This window comes from Manacus candei, unplaced genomic scaffold, assembly GCF_025592945.1.
Source record: "Manacus candei isolate 608988 ecotype Guabito, Panama unplaced genomic scaffold, ASM2559294v1 h1tg000040l, whole genome shotgun sequence".
NCBI lineage: Eukaryota > Metazoa > Chordata > Aves > Passeriformes > Pipridae > Manacus > Manacus candei.
The window spans coordinates 815,009-842,819 of NW_026138088.1; the positions used below are offsets into that span (position 1 = coordinate 815,009).

At 48.6% G+C, this 27,811-nt stretch overlaps 1 protein-coding gene across 5 annotated transcripts; it reads right to left on the reverse strand.

Moving 5' to 3' along the window:
- Positions 1 to 1,174: 1,174 nt before the first annotated feature.
- Positions 1,175 to 27,772, reverse strand: ATP6V0A1 (ATPase H+ transporting V0 subunit a1). 5 transcript variants are annotated; one of them, XM_051794812.1, is made up of 22 exons: positions 27,697 to 27,772; positions 27,423 to 27,564; positions 27,189 to 27,267; positions 26,824 to 26,921; positions 26,149 to 26,277; positions 21,931 to 22,034; positions 21,020 to 21,146; positions 19,549 to 19,631; positions 18,851 to 18,944; positions 17,362 to 17,574; positions 16,581 to 16,731; positions 16,219 to 16,358; positions 15,316 to 15,473; positions 14,771 to 14,861; positions 14,357 to 14,475; positions 13,830 to 14,046; positions 13,148 to 13,255; positions 10,154 to 10,261; positions 9,552 to 9,569; positions 7,664 to 7,781; positions 7,076 to 7,247; positions 1,175 to 2,484 (listed from the first exon to the last, which is right to left on the reverse strand). In XM_051794812.1, the coding sequence occupies exons 2-22, from the start codon at positions 27,537 to 27,539 to the stop codon at positions 2,391 to 2,393; spliced, it is 2,538 nt and encodes an 845-aa protein (XP_051650772.1). In that variant the 5' UTR covers positions 27,540 to 27,564; positions 27,697 to 27,772; the 3' UTR covers positions 1,175 to 2,390. The 5 variants fall into 5 exon arrangements, with proteins under 5 accessions (XP_051650772.1, XP_051650773.1, XP_051650770.1 ...); XM_051794813.1 differs by having other exon boundaries at positions 27,700 to 27,729; XM_051794810.1 differs by lacking the exon at positions 27,697 to 27,772 and having other exon boundaries at positions 21,931 to 22,013.
- Positions 27,773 to 27,811: the final 39 nt, after the last annotated feature.

A 27,811-nucleotide genomic window follows, 5' to 3' on the forward strand; every position in this document is an offset into this window, starting at 1 on the left:
CATCCGCCAGCCCGGGCCCCGCTCCGGCCGGGCGGGGGCGCTGCGAGACCGGGCAGCGGGGCCGCCGCCGGTGCCCCGGGGCCGGGGAACGCCCCGGCTGCCCCAGCACCGCGCGGAGCGGCCCCGGCCCGGCCTCCCCCTCCGCCCCGTCGGGAGGGAACCCCGCCAGGGAGCGGGGCGGGGGCGGGCTCGGGCTGCCGGGGTCTCTCTCAGCTCCAGGGCCATTCGTGGGCACTGCCAGGACAGAGCCCGGCTGCGGGGCGGCCCGGGGCACGGGCGGGGGAGATCGGGGCTCCCCGAACGTCCCTAGCTCAGCCCACGGGAGCCCCCAGGGCTGCCCTGTGGCCCCGGAGCCATGGAAACGGGCAGAAATATTGTGATTGCACTCGGGAGTGGTGCAAGAGCGCAGGGGAGCGGGTGAAAGAGGAGAGCATCCCCCGGGACTGCTGGTACCCGTAGCGGTGGGAGAGCATCCCCCGGGACGGCGGGGAGCCGGCCCCTCGTCCGAGGGGTGCAGGACACTGGTGGTGGTGGGGGCAATGCAGCGCAGCTCCTGCCCTGCCGGGACATCAGGAGACGGGAAACACAGCGACTTCAGCAACACAATCGCCAAAACCCCGCAGAACCGTCCCTTCCGCTGCTCCCGCACACGTGGAAGAAACCCTGCGGCAGGAAGGGCCTGAGTAAACACGCCACCCCCCGGGGGGAAGCAGGGGGTCCCTGCGGCTGGGGGGGCCGGGAGCAGGGCACAGCCCCGGGCATGCAGACCGTGTTGCCCCACTCCCATCAAGAGCACCCACAGCACCCGGGTTAATCAAGCTGGAGCTTTTCCTCCTGCACAACTCCTCGTTCCACCGTTATGGGGTTTATCGGGGTGGGCAGGACGTCCCGGGACAAACGGCCCCGGCCTGGTCTTCACTCAGGATGTCACCGGGGCTCGATAAGTGCAGAGACATTGCAGCCCGGGCAGGGTCACTCTGGTCTCACTGTACAAACCAGCCCTGCCCACCCCCTGGTTGTGGCCATGGGGGTAACAAGGATCCTAAGCAGGAACACCGAAGGTCCCAGATGCCCCCAGCAGCTTTTGGGGCTCTGCCCAGTGTCAGTCAGGGATGAGGGGCTGTCCCAGAACCCCCTCAGTGAGTGCAGAGAAAGCAGAAAACAGACCAAGCACTTGTTGTGCAGTTCATTTAATTTATACAGTGACTGTCAGCAACTGTCAAGCATTTCATCCAGACAGTGGGACACACCAGGTCTTGAGTCAGTGCTCCACCTGCAGCTCCACTTTGATTTCACCCTTCAGTCTACAAACAGGTCTGTAAACACACCCCAGTGAGCACCCAGGGGCTGCCCAGGTGCAGCATGAAGGTCCCTGTGCCCTGCACACGTTGCAGCATGCAGTGCACATGTACCTTTCTCACCTAATTTTAGGCAGCCCAGTACCTTGAGGCATATCCTCCTCACTTCCAGGTTAATGATTCTCATTTTTGTTCTAATCTGTTCATATACAAATATTCAGCTCCACTGTGAGAATTAAACACGATGGTTGCACACAGCACTAACACCCCACTGCTGCTACAGCTACATCTAGTTGAGGAGGGCAAGGAATTACTGACAGCTCAGGCAGGAGAGAAAGCAACAGATACTGCAGGGACACACCACTGAGACCTCCCTGGGCCTCTGCTCCCCCTTAAAGTGCTCCTCAGACCTGGAGTGCACAGGACAGCGTAAGCCACTGGTCCCTCCACCGGTGCAAAAGCTGCCTCCACCAATGCCAAGTCCATACAGGCACTACCCAACGTGCCTTGAGGGCTTTGCAACCTTTGGCTTTAAACCAGAAACCCCAGAAGTTCCACTGCCAGTGGCAGTACCTGTGGTGAGAGATGACAATCAACACCACAGCTCATCCCTCCCCATCCAGCCCCAGGCCACAGCCAGGCCTGAGCCCCCTCCCCACCACAGCCTCCAGCAACATGAGGGGGAGCAGCCCTCGCTCTGGAGCTGAGGTTCTTAGGTCTTTTCTCCATGTACTGGTTTGCCCCCTCAGCACAGCTACATTTCTCTTCTGCCCTGATCAGCTGCCAGGGAATGCACAACACAGGGAATGCACAACACAACTGCACACCAAACAGACACATCATGCACTTGGTATCTTCGAGAGTAAACATAAGGAACAAAAAGTTTCTGTGATCCAGTGTCACCCGCTACCCCAGAACATCAAAGCTCGTGGCTTTGGGATGCCATGGTAACGCTCAAGAGTGCTGCAATAAGTTACTGTCACTATGGGGGGGGGTTACACACGACTCAGACATACAAGGAGGGGAGGGTCAGTCATTCATACACACACACACACACGGTGTTTAACACTGCTGGAGTGTGTGTGGGGGGGCTCAGTCATCAAACCTCCCCTCACGGATGGTGTCAAAGGAGAAAGGGAGAAACTTGAACCCAGTACCAGTGTAGAACTTGTTCTGGAACTCGATCCTGCAAGAGAGGGAAGAGCAATCGCTCATTAAAAAAGGCAGCTCTCAACAAGAGCAGTTAGCAAGAACTCTGTTAAAAGTATGATTACTGGCTATAAAAAATAAAAGCTTTAAAGAGAAAAAGAGGTATTATAATATATTGTACCTTTTGGGATGAACCTCCCATCTGTGTGCGATGTTTCAGTGTGGGGCAGAGAACTGTCCACGGACTTAAATCCCACTTAAATCCCAGGAAGCACAGGGAGCACACAGCATTTTCTACACCAGCTCATTGCTAAAGTTCCCTTTCCTGTGTGAGCACAAGCCTCGGCCGCGTGACGCTGAGCTCAGACTCCCCCACCAGCCGCTGCTGTTTATTCCCTGTGGCACATTTGGTTCATCCCCCCCACAGGCACTTGTGCTGGGATGTGCCTGCTGGCTCCAGCCAAGCGTTAGCAAAGCCCCATTTGCTGCTGCTGCCCCTAATGAACTCGGGTAAAAAAAAAAAGAATTATTCTAGAGAAGTGCCCAATGGTCAGCGACAGCCAAATAGGGTCAGGGAAGCTAATCCCCTGATTCCCAGCAAAAACAAGCCTGGGCTTCACAGACACTTTACGTTGCATGATCCGCTGGAAAACAAAGTCTCTGCAGGCAGTAAGTGACAGCAAACTGGGGAGCATTTAACACAGCTGAGGAGAAGGATTTTTATGCAGCGAAAAACAGACAAATTTGAATTATTTTTCCCCATGGCAAACTCCAGAGCTGCTGGCTTTAGCTGGCAGAAAGTGATTTCCCCACAGAGCCCAGGAGACAAATGCTCAGAAAAAAACCAGCTTTATCTTGTATCTGCTGCTGCCTCACAGGCCAAGGGATCCCCAGGATGAGCAGGATTTTCCGTGTGGGAGGAAGGGCTCCTTGCCAACCTGCTCCAGTTTTTCAGGAACCCTGATAATCTCCATAAATATCCTGTGACTAAATAACTGTTCTGTAAGCAAAGGGAAATGAGAGGCAGAGGGTTGGGTATCTGAGTCACCCAAACCCACTGTAACTGAAATTTTAACCCTGATGATTCACAGTTCCAGCTGGCCCTGACATCCAAACACTCCCTTTGGACACTGTTACAACTGGAGGCCCGATGATGGAGGAGAGGCTGCTCTTAGGTTAGAGAACCAGTGAGAAAAGCGTATTGAACCAAATAATCACAGCATAAACAGTCAGTGGGGTTTTCTGCAGTTGTCTCCAGGAAGGTCCAGAACCCAGCACGAGGCACTACTGTTCCCAGGCTCTGACTGTCACATGTCCCAGTCTATTGCTAAACTCTCTGTGTGTCTCCCATCGGTGACCAAGGTCTGCAGAGGATTTAGAGACAGTGAGCACTGTCAGCAAACAGATCAGGAGCTCTCTGGCAGCAGTGCTACAGCAAACCCACTCTGCAGCTTTTTGCATTAATCATTAGTGTCAGTGTTTGCTGGACTGCAATCCACTTCTGTGGATTTTCCAACTGCACAGAGTCGGGGTACCCACACTGGAAAACCAGGCAGCTCCAGTCCTATGAGCAGGAGCAGCTGCACAGGCAGCTGTGGAACAGGAACCCCGACTGTCACTTGGTACAACTGCAAATTCCCACTTGGTGTTTGTGTTCCTAAAGGCAGGTGCCACAGCCTGGGGTCAGGTGTTACCCAGGCACACTTTGAGAGGGGTGACCTCCAGCACACCTGACAGTCAGAACCCACTGAGGTGTCTGTGCAGAGACTGTTGCAGTTACTCCTTCCTGAAAAGGCACTGTGGGAGATTCCATCCTGCCTGACAGGAGGCTGCACTGCCCCTCGGAGCAGCAGCTCCTGCAGCCACGCTGCAGGCAAGCACTGGCTTGTGACTCTTACAGAGGAAAATCAAATCCTGGCAGGTGAGTGGAGAGCTGGACTCTACCACTCCCACTCACTGGACTGAGAGCAGGATGCAGCTCCAGCACGCCCACACCTCTAGGGAAGCAGCACTCTGAATACAGTTTTAAACTTCTCCTTTTGGGCACAGTCTGTGTTGGCTCACATGAGAAGAGCTGACTAGCTTAAAAGGGGGGAAGCTGCTTTAATCTGAACATTCACGTCAAACTGCATCACTGAAAAGCATATGGAAAGGTAAACTATTTCAGGAGAGTTACAGTAAAAGGAGCTGACAGCACGACAGCTCAGACCAGTGCTGACCTGCAGTGGAGCCCTGATGCACACCCAGCACTCTGGGTGCTGCCTCCACTCCAGAATGTCCTGAGAAACCCAGCCTGCTCAAAGAATGCACACTCAAAAAGCACAGAGTAAACCTCCCTCCTTTGGGACTGCCAGGCACAGCACATGGAACAACCTGGCACTCCCTCACCAGTAAAACACATGCTCAATTCCTCCTCCTTTCCAGGACGGCCGAGCCACCCACACCTCGAATTCCTGATAGGTGACTCTTCTCCCACAGCCAGAAAATCCCATCTGCTCTTTCCAGGACAGCTGTATTTGACCCTCACTCCCCCTTTCTCCTCCTAAAAAGGGAACACCTGCCATTGGAACACCCTGTTTTTGCTTCAGGAGCAAAAAGGAATGTGAACAGTGTGTTCTTTGGAACAACTGAAGGTGCCTCCCTGTGATAAGCAACACAGCAAACACAAAATCATTTCAGCAGATCACTTGCAGTCTGAAATAGAGCCTTAAACTTGGTGTTTGGGCTCTGAGCCTGAACAGACTTTCTCTCAGAGCGTGTAAATGATAGGCTTGCAAGTCTGAAAAACACATTTAGGGATAACAGGACTTTGATAAGCACTGCAGTTCTGCAGCCAGGCCGTGCCCTGCACTGGTCTGCTGGGCTGGAGTGATTTGTGTGCCCACTGCTGCTGCACCTGGGTTTCCCTGTTTGCCATTTCACTGACTTATGTCTTCTCTTGACACATTTACAGATGATTTTTTAATGTCCCTTTAGGAACAGCCTGGCAATGGGAGCAGCCACCTCCTGCCTGAACCACGACCTCCAGCTCACACCTGTTCCAGGTATCTGTGAGCCGTATCCATAGGTGCAGATTGTGGTTATTAACACAAGACAGGTACCTCCCCAAAAACATGCTTTCTGCTCTGAGCCCATCCCTGTGGGTGCCAAAGGAGCCAAGCAGCCTGCCCAGAGCAGCTGCTCAGAGCTGTTCCCCAGCTGCTGCTCAGAAACAGCCATGCAGCTCCACAGCCCAGAGAGGCCAGACCCTGGAAATCCTCTAATCCACAAGGAATTGCAGAGCAAACCCACCACATCTGGAGTTACAGCACTGCTGCTCTCTGCTCCCCTTGGACTGCTCTCAGTGCCTGGCAGGGTCTGCAGGGCTCCTGCTGTCGCTGCTGCAATGGCCCCGCGGTGACAGCAGGGAGAGGGTGAGGGCCCTCCGTCCAGCCAGAGGGGAGCTCTCGAGTGACTGCTAGGGAGGGTTCAGGCTGGATGCCAGGAAAAACAGAGGCACCATCCAGCAGCCATTTCCAGCAGTGCCCCCCTGCTCCCTCGGCACAAGATGGCTTCGCCCCGGGATCCTGGAGTGAGCTCAGCTCACTCAGCTACAGAGACACAGGTGGGCCAGGACCCCCCAGCTGCCAGTGGAGAGGGCAAAAGGCCAAAGTTTTCCCTCCACACAAGCAGGGGAAAAGTCCAAAAAGGCTGATTTTCTTTCCCCTTTTTTTTTTAAAGGCATTGCACCTTTTGCACTTACGGAACTACTTTCAGAGAGTGCTCCCAAACTTTTCTTCCCATTTAAGCAAGACAGAACATTCCTTGTGATGTGCATGGGACTTCCCTTTGCACTTCTGACCCCCCAGGAAATCAGCAGCCTGAGGAGGTGGCAGCTGCCTGAACCCCACAGAGGCACAGACTCTCCTACGCTTCAGGCTGAGCAAACCCCACTCCCAGTTGCTCCTTTGATCCCACCAGTCCACTAACCAGGCAATCTGAAGTGGAACAATAAGTGCTCTTAAACATGGATTAGAGAAAGCTCTTGAACACTTTCCACACTTGGGAGCAGAGGAATTCCTTCTGCTTTGCTGGCTGCATACACAGGAGCTCAGTGATCATGGGAAAGGAGCTGCAAAAGCATCTGCAAAAAGCAAGACCAGCAAAAACTCGCTGCCATCCCACAGCACCCTGAGGGCAGAGGGCAAAGCCACTCCTGTCCAAGGCAAGGTCTTATGATGATGAATAAGAGCATGAGAAGGAAATTGCAGTCAGTGGCTATTGCACATGAAAGACAATAAACACAGGAACCAGGGAAAAGACAAAAAGACAGAACGAGAAAGTCCTGCTGAAAGCCACAAGCACACTCATCTGCCCAGATCTGCCCAGAGCCTCCCTACCCCCTGGTCCCAAAGCTTTGGTCTTAAAGCCTTAGCCTTTTAGTGCTTATTTTTAAGCAGAGCTCAGTTACTCTCCACAATTTCTAAGCAACAATCAGGAGACAGGTGCTGCTCTACCAACAGGATTGAAATCTGACTCTTTTAAAGACTTTCTGCCTTCTAGAATATGGCCTTTCTGCACAGTCCAGGTGACATCTATTTTCTTGCTATGAAGAGCTCCCCAAGTTTCTGGACGTCCCAGTGACTCACCAGTGCAAACGCAGAGCGTGGAGGAAGGCTGAGAGCCCCTCCATGACCAGCAGAATGGCCACTGTCAGGGTGGCAAAAGCAGCAAAGATGAAGAAGAGGCCGAGGCCTCCCCCCAGGCTCCTCACGCTGAGGCCAATGTGGATCACCATGGTCCAGAGCACCTCCGAGAGCTCTGCCAGGAGAAAGGGGAGGAGAGGGCTTGTGTCAGTGGGAACTAAAGTCAACCAAACTAAAGTCAACCAAAAACTAAAGTCAACCAAACTTCCACTACAATGAGGTGGGAAACTGAAAAGGGGCCAGAGCTTTTACAGCTGAATGTGTCAGGACATTGCCTCCAGCTGTCACACAGGACAGGGCAGAGTGCTTGCTCAGCAGCTCTTTGCTTGTTCCGTGTCTTTAGCTCCCTCCCTCCCGTTCAGCAGAGCTGTGGGAGCAGACCCTGTGTGCAGCTCACTGCTCCCAGCTCACACACACAGAGCACTGTCCCGTGCCAGCTGAGCCCTGAGAGGCCCCTCGTGTCCCTGCCTCCCCCTGTGTTGGGGGAGCAGGCACAGGGACCCCCAGCTCAGCCCCAGGAGGGACACTCACGTGCGTGGGCCAGGCTGAGGGCCCAGAGCCGCAGGTAGGACGCGGTGTTGGAGATGCAGCCCAGGCAGTACTCGATGGTGTGGATGGCCTGGTACACCACAGTGTCACCGAAGTCGAACTGCAAAGGGAACACAGGGTGAGGGGAGCTGGGAGCCCGGCACGGGCCAGCCAGGCAGGGACACGGGCAGGGGACCTGCTGCTATCGCCAGGGACACCATGTGTGACGCTGCACACTGACACTGTCTGCTCCTGGCTCAGCACATCGGTTTTATAAATGCAAAAATGGATCTTGTCTCGCCAGGTTTTGCAGAACGACAAACGCTGTGACTTGAATATTGTTTTCACATTCTAGTGTGTGAAAGTCAGATATTCCAAATCCATCCACGGGCTCAGCCAGGAAAAGACTGTTCAGCAGAAGATGGCGTTGGTGTGCATTCCCCAGTACCTCAGAGGTGCCTCTACAGGAAGGAGACAGTGCTCCAAGCTGTACAGTGTGTGCCTTTGCTAAAGGAGCAACAGGAGCATTTTGCAAGATATGAACTTGCCCTTTTTGAAAGCAAAAATAATGCATGAAGCTATCCTGAAAAAGTCACATCTGTGCACCATTCACTGGCAAAGTCTCTGTGTCTTGGTAATTTTCTGCAATAATAAAAGAACTTACAAGGAAGTCTACCATGTAGTGCAGTTTCTTATTCTGCAGCTTGGGAAAGCATTCCCTGCATTTTGGATTTAATCCATGCTCCAGAAACTGCTCAGATTTAAGTGAACACGATGTTTTAAATACATCCAGTGACTAACGCTCTAGGCATGAACACAAAGCTATTTATATTCTTATTTCTCCCCCAGTATATCCAAGGCAATAAATATTTCAAACAATTCAGTTAAATTAGCTGTCAAAAGCCTAATTCTTCCTGCACAGAACGTGAGCTGTGAAGTTCTTCAGTTCCAGCTCCCGCACACACGAGCCGGGCGGCAGCTCCGGGAATGTGGGAAATGTGAAATGTTTAAACAATGACTGTTCACAGCCCAAGTGCAACTGCCTGAGAGAACGACCACTGTGCCAGGAGTGGGAGCACTGAGATTGCTGTGGCACAGTCCTTGTGGGTTTACCCATTTTCCCCAGGTTCAGGGAGATATCAGGTACACCAGCACGCTGCCCCATGCCCCCCATTCCACATGGGCCTGTGCACAGCAGAGCTCTGAGCAAACCACTGTCAGCACAATTTCTAGCAGCAGTGCCCTGGTCAAGCTGCTCTGATTTCCATAGCATTTGCACTTTTTGTAATAAAATTGGTTACCTGATAGTGCTGAAACCTATACTCAATCCTGCATGAGTACTGCTAAGCCCATTTTTTAAATAATTACTACAAGTGCTTATGGAAGAGCAGTTTCTCAGAATGGAGCTGCTCTTTTACACAAAGCCTCTGCCCAGTTCAGCTGCTGAACTACATGAAACTGGACTGGTTGTGCTGTATTTGCTCACTGAGTCAACCAGTGTCATCCTTAACCTGGCAGGTAGTTTGGGGAAAAAAGCTCTTTAAACAGTTTACTGCAGCACAGAATTACCAAAGACACAACATAAGGCAACCGAGACTTCTCCAGAGGCTCAAAAAGTGAAAACTTTTCATTTTCAGACCTCCAGCTGAGCAGCTTCCCAGGTAACTGGGAATGACCTGCAGAGAGGGGATCAGACAGACAAGCTGTACAGATAAAGTAATTAAAAGTCTGTTAATGTATGCATGTATGAATTAAAAATGGCCTGTAACATGTATACAGGAAGATCTTTTTGAAAACAAGATGCTGTGACATAACATGTTCAATTCAGCACGTTTTACATCAATGGGAAATGGCCCAGGTACACATGAAGGCAAAGCTGCTGTGCTCTTACCACCTCGTCCTCTGTAGGCTTGAAAACACAAATTTACATTTAGTTCAGTGTCTCGATCACATTAATCATGAACACATTCAGCAATTCCCTCCTAAACACGCCACGGAAAGCAGTAACACATCCCATGCACTACAGAGGCAGGATCTGCTGCAGTCGTTCAGAGGCATCAGAAAACTCCCAAACTACGTGAGATGACTGCTCTTCTCCTCTCCCAGAGGAAAGGGAAGTAATTAATATTACCCCCAGCAGTCAAAATGAATATATAAACAGGATTTCAGCGCTTCAGAAATACAGCCCCTGGATTTCCAAGGGCGTGGGAGAAGCAGGTAACATGTACCACCTGGGAGTGCTGTGCACCCCTGAGATGGTGGCTCCTTGTCATGGGGACAAACAGAGCCACATCTCCCATGATATGCAAATTATGCTGCTTTTTCTGGAGTCCCAGGAGTGACTAAGAGACAGTCAGTGAGAAAACTGCTATGAAAACACTTCACTGGGAATGTTGCTGTTTAAACAGCCTGGAAATGAGTAACTTCAGTCCCAGCGAGCTCATCCTGCTGCCGAGTGCAGTGCCCTGAGAGCGAGGATGCTCAGGTGCTTACCTCTTCCCCCTCCTCAGAATGGGTAGATAACTGGTCATGTTGAATGATCTCAGCATCCTCCTCCGTTGGGCCATTGCCCACCCGGATCCCACCAAAGTTGTGCGTGCCCTGACACATGCAGAAAAGAAAGAGCAAAGTGTTGTTTGGGTTTTAGTGCAAAACTGCAGGTTTCTCATGACTTCATGTGCAGCAGCAGCTCACAGAGGAAAACAAAATATTAAATATTAAGGCCCAGGTTAAGGCAGGTATTTCCCAGCTCGGATGGGAAAGGTGCTGATTCCTGCTGGGGCTGGGGAAAAAAAAAAAGTCTGTCTGAATGAATCTTTGGCACATTTCTACTGTGTTACTGCGACCCTGAGGAAAATAAAGGCAAATCTCTCAGAGATCATTTGCTGGCTCTGATATGCAACTGCCCATGTCCTCCCCAGCATGGCTGGCCAAGCACTGACACACCACTGCTGGGTCCTGGAGCAGGTCACAGAGCAGAACACGCTGACACAAACACACACACACACTCGCTCCCACCAGCCCCAGGCACACCAACATCACACAGGAAACCAGACCTTCCCTGCTTGGAAACTACCTTGTGCAAGCAGCTTTTTTTTACAGACATTTGTTCTGACGTTCAGCATCTGACCCTCAGCTGCACCTCCAGGACTCAAAGGGAAAAGAACAACCCACAGACTGAGCTGAAACGTTGGAACCAGGAGTAGTTCCCACCTGACCCCTGTGAGTCTGATCCCCAGAGAAGGAAACTCCAACACCACAAATAGAAACAAACCCTGTGTCTAGCTTCAGCGCTGTCCTGGGTCACCTGTGACATGGGATGTGACCAAGCTGACCCACCACACCCAGACTCCAGAAGTTCAGGGATGCCCATGCAGATCAAGGAGGCTGAGGGTCCTGTGACCTGACACTTGCACAGACCTGCAGAACAGCTGCTCAGAGTTCTTTTACCTCATTTGTTCTTATAAGCCTGCTTTCATTTTAGGCTGAACTATAAATTTGTCCAAAATGCCAGATGCGAATTAAAGATTTTGTCAGGTTTCTAAAAACAAATTTGGTAGGTGTTTATACTGTGAATAGAAATAAATTAAAAGAAACCCCCACATTTACAACTAAGACAGTGCTTTTATTAGGATTTTCAGCATCTCTGAAACACCAGAAGTCACTGATGACTCATGTCAATATTCTATTTATGTATTTCCAGCCTGTGTGAATTTGCACTTCTGCAGCTTTTCCCTCGCACCTGACTCGTATCCATTCCCTGTAAACCATCCAACCTAAACACGGCTCCAACAACTCCAATTATTTACTTGATCCTTCTAAGCACACCTCACACAAGACCTCCCCTTGCAGTTCCCTGATGGAGATGCACTTCATACGCTGGATGGATCATGCACAAAAGATCCATTTTCATGCCTGACATTTCCGTGCGGAAACTAAAATGTCACAAGAGAAACAGCTAAACCGTCCCTTCCTGGCACATGGAGAGCCTGATGTGCTTCACACAGTCAGTGAGATTCACACTTCCTAGTCAGCCAGGCAGCATTCACAACTAAAACCAAGCTGAAATAGGCAGCACTGGGGATCAAGTTCTGGAGGCTGCCACAATCCTCACCAGAAAGCTCCGGCAGGAAAGGGCCATCCCTAGGCTTAGACAGATAAGTCGAAACAACTGCCACTGAGAGGCTTGTTTGTACACAACCATTTCATAACAGTTTCAGGTCAAAGTGTGTACAAGGTAGAGGTGTCACAAATCCAGTGATTACTGACAGAGAGTTGCTGGAGGCCATCACATTACTGTGTGTTTGGGAACATGTAATGCAAACAGAAATGCTGCCCTGAGAAGAATCCTAATCTATCTTAAACAAATATGCAAGAAAAGGAAAAAAAGGGGAACTTAACCTGGGGGGATGTGGTAGCAGGAATTCCTGTGCTGCTCTGCATGTTGGATTCAAGCAGCACTCCTGCAAGGAAGTGTTTCTGTGCACGCACAACTATCATCCTCCAGCCTGGGTGTTCATCCAGAATGTATCAATTTGGCTGAACTTTGCTCTTTCCAAGAGAAAGTGTTTTTCACCCTAAAGGTGCACTTGTCATTCCCTTACGATACTCAGATACATTCCATGCTCCCTCGATAATCAGACAGAAAGCCAACTCCCATCTGTAATGCATCAGGCGAGTTTGAAGAGCACTCACTGTTGCAGCCGCTGCTGCCTCGAGCGCCTGCGCGTTCGTGCTGCCCTGGGCCTCCTCGGGCTGCCCTTCCTGGGGGTGGATGGAAGAAGAGAGAGGGAGGAGGAAGAAAACAAAAAGAGAAAGGGAGACGAATGGAGGGGACATGGGAGGATGAAAGATGGTCAGAGAAGGGAGAGGGAGTGTCCGTAACTGAACTGATCTTTGACTTGCTGCACATCCTCACAGCTCGGCACGACATGCAGGGAGAACTCACACCAGTGCCACACTCCTGCATCTCACACACAGGTACTTCACAGTGCAGCTGGAAACCTACAGAGCACACCAGCAGACCACCTCTCACGTGACTGTGGAAGTTTGTTTTTCCTTTTAATTGTTATCGTTTACCATCCAAACTGCTTTAACGAAGATAGCTGAGAAGTCTGCGAACCAAGCCCATCTCTGTTTCTCATCAATGGGAAACTGCCAGCCTAGCCCAGGCACAGAAGTGCATCCAGCAGCCAATGAGATTGTTCCTAAACCAGCTGCTGAAGCCCAAGCCAGAGACACTGTTCTGATCGCTACCAACATAAAGGGGTTTTAAAAGCAGGTTTGATGCTGGATCCGGATCTGGGAAGCAGGCAGGCAACACTCTGTCTCCACTAACACCTACCTCCCTGTATGCCCAGGAATATGCAAAAACACTTTACAAGTCTCAATGCAGTGTGAACCCATGTATCCAAGCTCGAGATGGAAAACACAGCTTTTAAACCAAAATTAGTTTTCATGTGGAAAATATAAGGGGGAGTCACCCACCAAGTGTTTTCTCCTTAAATACTGCTGGCGAAGGACCAGGGGTTTGGCTACCAGCATCCACGGCACACACAGCAATGCCACGACCACGAGGAAGCACTGGAGCCCCTTCTGCAAAAGAAACAAGTCTCAGGTGATTCAGTGGCAGCCACTGCTCAAACACACACAGAACCCAGCAAGCACGGCTGAATTCCCAGCATGTGGACGCTGCACTACGTCTCTCTTCTGGGAACAGCAAGACGAGCTGTACTTAAGGCCTGCAGCTGACCCCACTGACTGAATACAGCATTCAATGCTGAGGTTGGGTTAGATTAGGGAAAAATCCAAAAGATCCTGCAGTGAATGAGAATTTGACAGATGTCTCATAGTGCTAGAAGGAAACGGTGTTTGTGTCTGAGCTAAGCTGAGGCACTACATTGCAGAGACTGGGCAATACTCCTAATTGCATTCCACTATTAATCAGGATCCAAATGTTCTGGAGCCACAGCTGACATGCTCAGACTGATCTAAATTCCTGGTATAGGGATTATTCCTTCCTTCTTCAACTTCACGTATTATCAGCCTTCAGAAACCTTCTGTCACAGAGGAAAAATGTTTCACACTTCATTTCACAATTATCAGGAGGTCAATGAAATGCTCCAATATCACAAAGCATCTCTGATCCTGTTTTAGCAAGAGCACGCACCTGCCCACTATAAAGCATCTTATTACTGGTATCCTCATAGGAGAACAGAAACATGTTGATAAAGTGTATTAAGAGGCTCGGTGCTTCCTTCGATGTGTGAGCATCATAGGCTGTCCACTTGTAAAAGATGAGAATAACAAGGTATCCAAAGAGGGAGGACATGAAAATCATTTCTGGGATAAATCCAAGGTATATGTTCAGTGGCTTCTTAAAATAGCTACAGGGAAAAAAAAAAAAAAAAAAAGAGAGTTTAATATTACATTTCGTTAGAATTAGGGCAAAAGCTTTTAGTGAGAGCATGAAGAGTGTCTTTGGAACGACAATGCAGGGACTCAGCAGCTCAACAACAGCTGGGCCAGAGCACAGGAACTGCCTCACACACACACAGTTCCACACACAGCCAGAAACAACTGCACTGCACCTTCCACCAGGAGGTGAGGGCTGACAGGCTCCAGCATCTTAAACCAACACACACGACACCCAAAGATGTTCCCCTCACCATGAGAAAAACAGAGCAAAGCACTTACATGTGGTTGAGGAGACTCAACGCGACACCAAAGAGCATCTGGAAAATGCCAAGAATCACAGACATCTTCATCTTGAAGGAATTGAGGAAGGCCAGCTTATTGCTGGCAATATTCCAGATCTGTGAAAAACAACACCCAGTCAGGCAAACACTGGGGAAAGGAAAACAGGAGAAGAAAAATGCTCCCTTTAAGCTAAACAGTATGAATCAGCCAGGAAATGTCAGGCTGAAAGAGCAGGTTTTTAAAGCTGTGTTTGTCCCACAGATATCTTTTGGGGAAATGAGCAGACAAGGTTTTCTGCTGGGAAAAGTCTCACGGTGACTGAGCCCACCATTGAGCAGGAATCAAACCTGTTTTGATGGGAGCTCAAAGCTGCAGGAAAGAGGTGGCTGTAGAGGAAGGATGAGCTCTTACCGGGTCAATGCCAAAGGGGTAGGGCCCACCAAACACTCCCTGGATAGCAGGATCCAGCTGCAGCAGGGGGGTGGTCTCCAGCAAGGCATCTCTGTTTGGGAATAACATTACACAAACATTAACACAAGCAATGCCATCCTCTTTGTGTAAAAACTAACAACACTCTTCCCTTGTGAGAGCAAGGACTAGCTCAAATTGAGAGAACTTTAAGGTTCCTATGTGGTCCTAGAGATTTTCCCAAATCAATAAAAAACCTGTTTCTCCACCTTTTACTCAGTATCACTAAGAAGGCAGGTGCAGGGGACAGGAATCTTGCAATGTCTATGAGGAGGAAGGTGAGAAACTGCATCTTTACAAATTTGTTGGGGAAAAAAACCACCTGTTTTGAAACTTGATAGATATCGTCCCATTCACAGCCCTCTTCCAATTCTACGTGAGACCGAGTTCAGAAGTTTTTGTTTTCCTGAAGTGGGAGGACAATGGGGAAGGACAAGTCACTTGCTTCTCACTGTCTGTCTTTATGTAGTTTCCAAGGGTTTACTCACGACCAGTTGCCTTTAGTGAACATTGGCCGGACGCTCCACGAGGAACCAAACATGTTGAGGGACTTGGAGAAGCAGTCGTTGTAGATGAGGCCTGTGTATGTGGAGAACAGCCCCATCAGCAGGATGATGTACCGACCACTGAACACCATGTTGAACATCTAGTGTAAAAACACAAAAGGAACAAAGAAGGTCCATGAGAACAGAGAAGGTCCCTCCTAAAGACAAACCAGGGAACTCAGTCTGTTGTAGGACAAACATCAGCTGTGTGGACTGAGAGCTCAAAGTCTCTATTTCCCCTTGGCAGGGATTAAAGGGAGCAAGAGGGAGCATGGCAGCACAGAATCTGATAACCAGGATAAACGGGTGGTGTGGCTGTCCACAGGGAACCTGAGATTAGCTGGAGAGGATAAACTGCACTGCACAGCCTGATGCAACCCCCAGCTGGCAGCGTGAGTTTGCAACCAGGCAGCACAGACCCTGTCAGCCTCCTCCATGCTCTGCCAGTGTATCTCAACTCTGGCTCAGCTCCTGTCAGCCCTGAGCAAGCAAATCCCACCCTGAGCAGCAAATAGAAAGAACTGAGGAGATAGGATATATACATACAGAAATTGGGGTGATTTGTTTACACAAGCTTATCTACTACTTGATAATTTTCTGCAGACAAGAAAAAGGAATAATTTCCTATAAATATCTGAAAGAAAAAGCAAAGCAACTCAATACTATTATGAAACTACACGACTCAAGTCCGTCCGTGCTCCTCAGGCTTCCCAGCCTATTCATGTGTTTCACAAATTCCAAAGGAGGAATAATGCACATTGTCAACTCCAGGGGAAATGGATGGGAGTAAACCAAGCAGCAACTCTTTGTTTGAAATGCAAATCTCAGCATGATCTGCCACTTCACCTCATTGTCACTCTTCTGGGACAGAATCCGGCTTTCCCTCACCACCATCCAGACAGCAATCAGAGTCATCAGGATTCCGTGGCCAAAATCCCCAAACATCACAGCAAACAGGAATGGGAAGGTGATGATGGTATAGGGTGCTGTAAGGGAAGAGAGATGACAGTCCCAGGGCACTGTGTGTGAGTCAGCCCAGATTCACCATGGTGAATTCAGGCAATTTAGCAATAAAATTCCACAGCTTCCCCTCTGCTTCTGAAAGCTGTTGAGTATTAGAAATTCCCACACGGGTCAGACAATACAGAGAAACATCATTACTAAAAAACTGAGATGGATGTCTTGGACTGCTCTAAGTCCAAATTTACCTGGATTTATTTCCCGATATGTCCCAATGCCGTAAGCATCAACAATGTTTTGAAAGCCAGAAGTAAACTTATTTGTTTTGTTGTAGGTGGGTGGGGTCTGGTTAGTTTGCATCCTGTTTAAAATAGAAGGGACGGTGGATCCGCTGTGCTCCTGTTTGAAAAAAGCCAAAGGGGAGATCAGTAAACCCACCCTTGGAGCACCGGAGGACAGTCTGACATGGCTCTCCTGCTGGCATTTGGAAAACTGCAAGCTTGCATGCTTGCAGTGTGCTTGCACAATGAGACACTGGAGCAGCTGAGGAAGGCTGCCAGGATTCCACTGCTCTCCACTTTGTGTGGCAGGAGGAGAACCACTTGGAGTAAGGGTGAACGTTCTCTGCATACAATAGAGTTCGCTTGTTTTTTTAAAACAGCAAGTGAAAGGACTTCAAGACACTCAACTCTCTTGTCTATCTGAGCAGAGGGTGAGCTTGCCAACATCCTGGAGAGCTCCTGTATCCAGACATCAAGACTATAGAGCACAGTCACGATAACTAAATGGACCAAAGGACTCACACACTGGAAAGTCCTCACCAGTCCAGCATTCTCCTGAACTTAAACCTTTACACAACATATTTGTTACATTTATGTATAAATCATGATTCCTGCATGTTAAATAAACTGTCCTCTGGGAGGGCTGATTCCAACAGCCCAAGGGGATGGTTTTCAGAGGCTCACAATTTGGAAAAACCAATGAATCCATGCAGTGCTGCCACAGCTGACGGGCACAGCAGCTACTCACAGTGCCCCTCCTGAGAGCAAACTGGATGGAATCGAGATCAGCAACAGGACACCAGACTTCAGCAATCAAGCACTTCTGTGTCACGTCGATGTTGCACAGGTTCAGGGTGTGGTAAATCGCCTTCATCTTCCTCACTTTGATGAACCAGACACGGATGTTTTTAGCAGCTGCCTGCAAAACCCTCTGGCGATGATCCTCTGTTTGGTTCAGCACCTTTCAGAGATGCAGGAAAAAGGTGAGGCCAGGTGCAAAGACTAGACAAGCCTTACCCACAGAGGATGAACCACGAGCCCGCTCCCCTACCCCACGCACAGGCTGCCCCATGCCCCATGTTAATTAGTTCTGCTAAAGGGCCTAAACACTTTTTCCAGGGATGCTTTCTGATTACTTTCCTCCTCCAGCCCCAAGGTCAGTGGTTGTTTCAAACAATGAACTATGCCAAGGTCACAGGGAAAAATTATACCTCCACCCAGGTTAAAAGAGCAGAGAAGAGCCCTGCAAGTGAGGGGTTTGCTGTTTGGAAAAACACACAAATTACCCTGAAAAACTTGTTTACTGAAGGGAAAAGGAGAAAGTGCTTCCTACTGAGGCTGTTTTCCAACTGGAACATATCGAACTCAGGCCAAGTCAGATTTCCAGAGTGGAAAGTCTTAGACTGCAGGGAAAGTGAGGACACAGAGCACATGCAGCTTTGAATCCTCCCAGTTACATTGGTTCTGAGTTCTTGTCAACTTTCAAATTGCTGAACAGCCGTGCTACACAACTCCCACCTTGAGACAGTTTCTGTATCAAATAAGCAGGCCAAATTCAACTCTTTTTCCTTTTAATTTCTAACATAGTCTTAATTTTTGCCTCAAATCCCTTAAATCCTTCTGCATTATTACATACTGCCTTTCTTCCTTGAAGCAAGCACCAGGTATTTCAGAACTGGCACCCAGGAGATCTGGGTGCTGGTTACTTTTTACCAACACTCAGGCTGCTGCACAAGAGATTAGTTGTAAAGCAGAAGCTCTTCAGGACAGCACAACGTGAAAATATGAAGACAGGCAGAAAAAAGAAGAGCTAAGTTAATGTTAGCATTGTTATCTCAGCTTGGAAAAACGTTTAAATGTTTTCAAAGTACTTGCAGATGAAACAGACAATTACACAACATGCTCTCAGAGCCTTAGCACACAGGATCTCCTCACACACACATGTTCCTCTTTGCTCCCTGGTATGGAGTTCCCTGTACTCACTTGTATACCATGAACTGCTCAGCCCTACAGAAAGATCAAACCACCCCCTTCCAAACCCTGACACAGAAACAACTGAGCAGTCTCCAAACATCTCTCTTGCACTGCTGAGCTGCAGCTCTCAAGCCACCTGGAGCTGAAAACAAAGTCATGTAATAGGGCCAAAATTCCTCCTGTTTTAATAGGATGCAGAGGAGTTTTCAACTATATCACTAAATAAAAGAAGAAAGAAAGGGCATTGACCCCAGTTATTTTACCATCTGAAGATCATCAATTCTGGTATTGACACCAGAAGCCATTTCCTTCCGCTCCTGGGGTGTTTCTGGGCATGGATAGAGGGAGGCCCGGAACCTGGAAGACAGGGAAGCACTTCAGTGACAGAGATGGAAATAAGATCAATTGGTCAGGGCTGAGCCTGAGCTCAGAAATAAAGCCAGAAGCACCTTAAGAGAAGTTTCTGATCAGCAGAGACTGCCGAGCAGAGCTCCAGGCTCTAAATCACTGGAGTGCATAAGTTTGCTTTAGGTCAAAACAGAAGCTGTGCTAAAGAAAACGGAAGTGAGAGAGAATCCTCTGTTCCCTGTGCTCCCAGTGTCTCAGGGTACAGTCACGAGGCTGGCCAGCCAGTGCAGGGGAATGCTGTCTAGCAGCAGCTGCTGCAAGAAGCACTCACTGTTGTCTCCCCTGTGAGAACATCCCACTGCTATCCCACCAGGTCTGTCCCAGAGTTCCCTTCATTTTGGCATTCCCTAGAACAGCAGTTGTATACTTTTGAGCATTACAGGCTGTGGAGTGGCAAGTTTGACTGTAAAATATGTTTCAGCTACTTATGGCACATTTCATTTGCTGTCAAAACATGTGCTCCTGCAGCCACCGTGAAATAAGGAGTTGAGAAACACCAAGTCATGTCAATGTTAAAATAATTGAGAGCTGCCCAGCTGTCAGACTTTCATACCCTTCACAGATCTTCTTGACTCTGTTCTTCAGCTGGTCACCTTGGAAGAAGATGATAAACACAGACTTGTGCACATAATCCCCCTAAGAACAGAGGAAAGAATTGTAGAAATTAGCATGACAGCTAATTGCCAGAGCTCTCCTTTTCCTTCCACTGAGTCTGTACATCAGAGCTCAGATGTGCACAGTGGGTCAAGAATGTACCTGAGTAACACTGAAACAGCCACAAGGAGAGCGATTTTCTCAGCCTCAGTACAGAATACCTGCATTGTATTTGTGTTCACTGAAGCAAAATGTCCCAGATTATCCATTATTGATTCTATGCAATATAATAAAAGGGAAAACCTGGGAAGATCTCCAAAAATAATGGAGATGCAATGAAATATTTATCTGCACATAGTGCAGTCAGCTCATCTACAGAATCAAGCCAAAAGCTACAGAGTGAACGAAGATAAGATGAAGGGGAGTTTAACCACTCCCTTCCCAGGGAGGCCGGCGGCACATTCCTTGCACAGCTGTGTCCGTGGGGGCAGCCAGGGCCCCTTTCCTGCATTTGTTGACAAGTTATTGTTCTACCTTACTTAGGAAATTTTAACATAATGTTTCAGGAATAATTACATTAGGTGTAACCTCAATTTAAGGAAGTTCTGCACAATAAGAACAAAGTTTCTCCGAGCAGACAGATGATTCCACAGGTCAGCTACCAGTGGTCAGAGGGACAAGGGAACACATCAGTCTTTTGTGAGAAAGAGAGGTGTTACTGAACTTCACCTCCTGGGTCTGTGTTCCAGGGCAGCTCCCATGCAGACCCCACACAACCTTTATTGGGTAAGAGCAAGGGTTCCCCAAGTTTGGGAAGTGCCCACTGGTTTGAGTGCAGAGGACACTGGATGTAAACCAGGCCCAATCACAATGTTTATTTTTCTATCTTTACTAAATTTATAGATATAAATTTTATAATTATATAATATATAATTATAATTTTATATAATTTACTAAATTATTTCTATTTTTACTAAAGCCAACAGTTCTCGGGCAGGTGTTTAAATTATCGAGTAGCAAATTAAGAAAAAAGGAAAAGTCCAAGTTCAGAGTAAACGAGTTTCAGATCTGACACACTGCCTGTGTCCCAAAGAGCCTCTTCCAAGGAGGATCACCAGTCACACAGAACTGTGTACATACAGGAGCTGCACTTGTAGTTTGGGCCAGAGAAGTCACTAGGACCTGCTGCAGTCCATGTTTTGAGTTGTTTTCTCATTTTCAACAGCACTGCCCATCCAGCCTGCTATTTTTGTTTCACTAAAAAGGGAAAACATTTGTCGCTGAAGCTCAGAGGCTGCAGTAGGTGCCGGGAAGGGACGTGACCCAAACGTTTGCTGCAGGGAGCTCAGAGGGACACAGGCTTCCATCTACAGGCCCACAGCTGTTACACATCAGAGGCTTGTGCTGCTGCCCCCGACAGTCCCTGTTACCGTGACGGGATCCTCCAGCGGGTTCTCGATCTCGGCCTGGCGCAGGAACACGTTCCCGCGGCACACGCGCCACAACATGCGCTCGAACGTGGGGATGCGCTCGCGGTTGATCACGCCAGCCACGAACCTGCCAGGGGACAGCACAGATGTGAGGGGCTGCACCCAAACTACCCCAGAGCCTCACACCCAGCACGCCACGGCAACTGGGGGGGGGGTCAGCATCGCATTGGAGAGCTACAAAGAGCTCGTTTTAACATTAGCTCTTTAAGCAAAATGGAAGGTCCTCTAAAAATAACGGAGGTAACACACAACAAACCAACTGCACAGGTAGTGGGTTTTTTTGTAAAAATAAACCACTGCTTATAGAAGAGACAAATGCATTTAGATATACAGTTTCTAGGCTCCATTTCCCAGGGGTTCTGGTACATCGGCTGCAAGGGTTAGAGCAGCCACGGCTGCCAGTGATTGTGCCCTGGGCTCATGCTTCAGACCTCACCAGCCCAAACACCCACATCCAGACAAAGAATTACACACACACACAAGGAAGCCTGGAAGCAGTTGATAAAGAGGATATAGAACTATGCACTTATTTCAGAGCATTATGTGCTCGTGGTAGTTACAGCTTCCAACAAAGCTGTGAGAGTTCAGGAGGTCTCAAAAACAACCAGACAGATTTACATGGAACAAACTGGGATAATTCACTGGTGCAGAGAAACATGTGAAGCACAATCACGAACTGGGAAGTTAATGTAGGCAGGACAAGAGCAGAGAGCAACAGCTGGTTTTAGATCAGTTTTCATCTGCTTGGGGTGGAAAGTTCCACAGCTGTGATCAAATCATTGCTGATTCCACAGGCTCATAATCCCCAATCCAACAACCCCAGTGCCAGTCATAGCCCAAACTGCCATTACCCAAGTCGGAGTGGGGCACCTCTTCCCATCTCACTCGGCTCCAGCAGTGAAGAGGATTCTTCCAACAGGTCTGGATCCGCCATCTGCTGATGATGCAATTCAGCCTGAATTCACAAATCAATTAATATCTAATGAAACCAGTTAGTGGCATGCAGGGAATGAGGAGCCAGGAGACAGTTGGGGGAGACAAAGAAAGAAAAGAAGGAAGAAAAGAAAGAACAAACATAAGACCGCAAAAAGAGGAACGAGATGACAGAAAAGACAGCAAGAATTACACATGGAAGGAGAAAAACAAGAGGAAAAGTGAAATGGCTCAGCAGGGCTTCCATACAAGAAAGGTTTGAGGATTGTTGCAACAAAGGGGTTGGGGGATATATAAGTCTGAAGAAAGGCAGAATTAAAAAAAAATTTCAAGTTTTAAGTACAAGTGATGTTCCCAAGAACCATTTTTAATGGCACAAACCAGAGAAACACACTTGACTTTCATATTTCCTCAGATATTAAATTAATTTATCCTTATTCACCATGTCTTACAACCAGACACACCAGATGGGTTGCTTAGGGCAGGCTGGTGATGAGGCTCTTGGACAACCAGGCATTAAAACAGGACAGTTTTACACTGTCCCTCATTGCAACTCATTTGCATGCTAAAATTCTTAGGAATACAGCTTGTAAGTGTCAGCAATTCAGGTCAAGGATGCTCAAATCACATCACTCTTAATGCACCGTCTTCACACTCGTTCAACCCCGCCTCACACTTAAGTTTTACCTCTGCAGCTTATATAATGAAATGCCAAAAATCACAGTTCCTGAGCACGACCAGAGGGCCCAAGTCTACCCTCTGTGGTACACAGGAGGTCTTCCTCATAGAGCCACCAAGGGAAGTTGCTGAAACACAGTGGAAGAGCCAAGGCCACGCCAGATGCTCACACACAGTGCAGCCTTGCAAAAGTGCAGTGACTCAGCCCCAGCTTCTCTATTTGGGCCACAGTTGCATCAGAATTTTAGCAAAAACATCTCCAACACTTTATTGTTTGGTAAATAAAAGTGTTTGTCATATACAAGAGTTTTTGCAAGGCTGACACCCAGTGCAGCTCGATTGCTTGTACAAACACTAGCTGCAGCTTACCCACGTCACACAAGGGAGGGAGCCCTTCATTTAGATTGGAAAGGCAACACGAGGAACTCCTGGTCCTTTCAACTTTAAGGCAACTTGTTGCAACATCAAAAAACTGAATGAAAATTTTGCTTCATAGAGGACACAACCAAAATAAGAAAGTTTGGTACCCCAAAAAGAAACACACAGACCAAACATCCTGGTGATTGTTTGACATCTCAATTTCAGGACACTGAAGAACAGTAAGTTACAATTTTAAGAGGCTTGTATTGTATTCACAGTCATCAAGACACTGTCTGATATTTTTTTTGTGAAGTGTACCACGTTTTAGCAGATGAAACATGAAAAAGGAAGGACAGCACACATGACAACTTTGGATCTGCCCCACCTGAGAGAATTTGTTATAAATTTTTAACATTACCTTGGTCCCTTTGGGTTACGTGTCCTTTATTCAGGACACGTCCTGCTTAGAGGGGATGGAATTACAAAACAAAACAGTTTAGAATAAATGTAGGTTAGACCAGTTTTACTAAAATATTGAGAATATGTGCAAATGGAAGAACTATCCAGTTCCAACGTGGGAAAACAGGGTTCTGGGAAATTTACTTTGAATACGAGTTTTTGCCAGCACCAAATAAAATGTCAGAGTTATTGTGGAGTGCTTTTACTACATCAGGTCATTCAGGATTGGAACTCCCCTACATTTCCATGCCAGTAATCAAGAAGCAGAGCTTTCCCTATTGAACATTTTTAAATTGCTTATTGTTCCCCTGATCAGTACCCAGATCAGCACCCTGAATCTCAAAAGTGGTTCATTTTCCCCATTTCTTGATTCCAGTCCTGTCCTGTAACAGCTCTGGATGCCCAACACAACCCAATACAATTCAAGCCCCTTCCAGGTCACAAAGAGAACAAAAATCAGTGTTCACAAGAACTTAAAAGGATTCATGTCACCATCTAACAATTAACCCAGAGCCAGACAGAAGTGACAGATGCAAAGCAGACAGAGAAAAGCAGATGGCAGAAGAGTTAGAGGGAGGAGGAGGGGACTGCATGCCATTAACCGTTACTTTTCCAGTCTTCTTTTACGCTCACACTCAAGGAAAAGCTCTCAGAGAAATCTCTCCAGCTCATACTGTTCTTCATAAGCAAAGACAAGAAGACTGAGAAAAGGAGCATAATCATCAACATGGTGTGTTGGAACAAGAAATGGCTTCTTGGGCTGGAATGGTCACAGGAAGAACAGGGGAACATTTTGCCACCCACCCTCCCCCTGTGCTCAAACTCTGGAGAGGGAACACCAAGCATGAAGGAATTTGGAGAGCCAGCCATTTCTTGTGCAACTCATTACTATGAATAACACAATCTTAATTACCACTCATTGAAGTCTTCAAGTGTTGAAGGTGCTGAGCAATGGCAGTCTGGGGAAAGGGAGCATTGGCCACTCTGGGATGGTGAGCAGAAGCACCAGGCACATGCCCTGGGCTGCTCAGGGCTCTCACTTGCCTGTTTGCTGAGCACAGTGTGAACTGAGACAGGTTTAAACTGTCCACACTTATGTTCTACTGAACATCACCCATAAGCTGTTCAGCTTGCTTTTACATAGAGCAGCACATGTTATTTGGTATATTTTATTACTAGAGAAAACCTTATCAAAGAGGAGCAGAACATATCTAAGCTCTCTGTGGCCGGTTCATGTAAGGCTGCCACGAGCTCCCTTTCGTGGGTGACCTGACATGGACTGTTTAGAAAATTGATTTTCATCTTTAAACTTAGTATGATCAACCTGCACTTGAAGAAAAGCAGTGGGCAGCTCTCACCAGAGAGGACAGGAATTAACAAGGCCAGGTTGGATGGGGCTTGGAGCAACCTGGTCTAGTGGAAGGTATCCCTGCCCATGGCAGGGGGTGGAAGGGGAAGAGCTCTAAGGTCCCTCCCAATCCTTACTAGTTTGGGATTCATTCTTGACATAAAAGTGCTCAGCACCAGCTGTACCTGATTTTACTTAATACTCAGAACAGGTGGTAGCACCTTAACACAGCAAAGTAATAGATTATCAGGGAATACAAGTGTCCCTTGGACAAACAGGAAGTGAACATTCAACACTCGAAGACGACTTTTTTTTTGTACTGAAATCAACCCCACGACCCATCAACCCTCACATCAGCAGCAGTATCTGTGTCAGCAGTGACTACGACTGGTGGTGGCACAGGACCAACCTCGGTGCCTGAACAGGCAGCATCTTGTGCCAAAACACCAAGAAACAAACTGTTAGATCAATGGCCTGAAGCGTGCAGGAGCCCAGCTCCGCTCGACAACAGCCCTCGTAAACACCAGGAGCCACTTCTGTCAAGAACTCTTTGATCAAATCCTGGAATCAGAGGAAACAGGACAACTACTCGGCAAAAATGTGTCCTGAAAAACACCCAGGAGCTCTCTGGGAAGACTGCCTAGACGAGGAAGGGTTGTGTCTTCTCCCAAGCAGGATTTATGTTGGTGCCATGAATGACACTGGAGAAGCTCCTCTCAGATCCAGTGAAAGCTGCCAGTCCAGCTGATAATTAACAAAATGTCAAAGACTTTATATGGCAGCTTTGCTCTAGAACTGACCTCTGAAACCTTCAGGATTTGATCAAAGGCTCAATCAATTAATTAATCTATTACTTCAGAGGACTTTATATTATGACCCTGATTAGTCTCCACATAACAGTTCAAAGGCTGAAGACAAATTCAGTTTGATTGTAACTCCTCTGCATGTGCACCAAAGAGACTCCAACCCACTTGGGACAGTATGCACTGTAGCACCAAATTTCGGGGCTGTTGATGTGCTTTAAAAATGCTCATGTCTTAACTATTTTACACAATTTTTAAACAAATCATCGCTTAACTAGAACAAACCCAAACCAGCATTGTAGGAGGTAAATCATGGGTAGCTGTGTGTTCTGCATGAAAAATGGAAAACAATTTGAGAAGCTTTCTTAAACAAAGCATAAAATGATGCTGCTACCCAAAAGAGCAACTGAAATATATCTGAGAATAAAAATGGTAATTTCTAGAAGAACCAGCTCCCCAAGTGTTAACCCCCCCCCCGGTATTCTGACCTCATCAAAAAACTGCTGAGTTTTACGCAGTATAAATTTTAATTCTGTCAGCTCCAAGAAGTTTTTCTTCAGAGCCTCCTGGTTGGTGTTGATTTCTTTAAGCTCGTTTTCAATTTTCTCAAAGTTTGCCTGCAAGACGTGAAAAAGAGAAGGGACTTAAAGCAATTTGATAAATAAGTGCTGTTCAGTCTAGCACTGAACACGGAAGCAGATGAGATACTTCACATCCCCACCTAATTTCTATGGAATTACAGGTGTGTCTCCACAGTGCTGTGGCACAGATCCAGATTTGCCACATTCTTTTAAGGCAACTGCAGACTTCTCACACTCAGCCAGTCCTTTATGGACTGGATTGATGCTGTTTCTTCAAATCATTAAACCCTAATAAACTTTATGACCCACCACCATAAATCATGTAGTTCCAGCAGGTTTTGGCTCATTTTGACAGTGAAATTCCTATTAAGGGCTTTCACTTCTGCTTGGATAAACACAGAAGCAGCACAGTGTTGTGAGTCACACCCAGCCCATGTGAGGTGGCAAAGCCACATCCAGGGCCAGCTGGGGACTGAGCCAATGCCCCTCTGCTGCTGAGCTCTGCAGGCATTGACCCATAAGGACAATTTTCCCTGTTTCCATTCTGAGTGAAACACTAGTTGAGTCTTAACACATCATTACCTCCAGGTCAATCATGTCACGTGGAAAAGGCACCTCTGGGTTTTCGCCAGTGTCCATGATAGGAATATTAGCTTTTTTAATCTCCTTCTCCACAAACCCTGGGGAGACAGCATCAACAGTGTTAACCACAGACACTCCAGTGTCACCCGAACCTGCACCTGACCCCATCAGCAGCTGAGAGTCCTTTCACCTCCTATTCCAAGACTGACTGACTTGGTCAGAGTTACCTTTCCAGGAGGTTAATCCCGTGCCCTCACCCCTCTCTGCTCTGTTCCTAACGCTGCTCTGCAGCTTCTGCATGCCTCGATTGGCTTATCAGCAAAAACTGCAGTCTCAGAGCCCCATCAGCCCTGGGGGGAACGTACGGAGCTTGCGGTCCATCTCCTCACACCTCCGGACCTCATTGACGAATTTTCGGTGGAACACGTTCACATCGGGGTTCAGCTGCGGGGAGAGACGCGGGGTCAGCGCTCCCCCCGCCGCCCGGGGGGGTTCTGCGCTGCGGACACGGGGGCGGGGGCGGGTGGGGCTCCCGATCCCGCGGGGCTCCCGGGGGGTCCCGATCCCCCCCGTCCGCCCGGGTCCGCGGGGACACTCACGTCGCGGAACTGGACTTTGCCCAGCTCGCCCAGCTCGCTGACACAGCAGTACGCGGCCTCGGACTGCAGGAACAGCTGGGCCAGGGTCATCTCCTCGCTGCGGAACAGCTCCCCCATGGCGGCACCGCTCCCGCCGCGGCCTCTGCGGACAACGGCCGTGAGAACCGGGCCGGGGGCAGCGACCGGGGCCTCCCCGCCGACCCGTCACGGCCCGGCGGTCTCCAAACCGTCCCTTCCCGTCCCGTTCCCCGTCCCTGCTCCCCGTTCCCGGTACCCGCCGCCGCCGCCGCTCCCGCTGCCCCGCGCCGGGACCCGCCCGTGACGTCACCGCCTGCGCGCCGCAGCGTCACGCGCACGTCTCCTGGCGACGGCGCGCGGACGGACCCGCC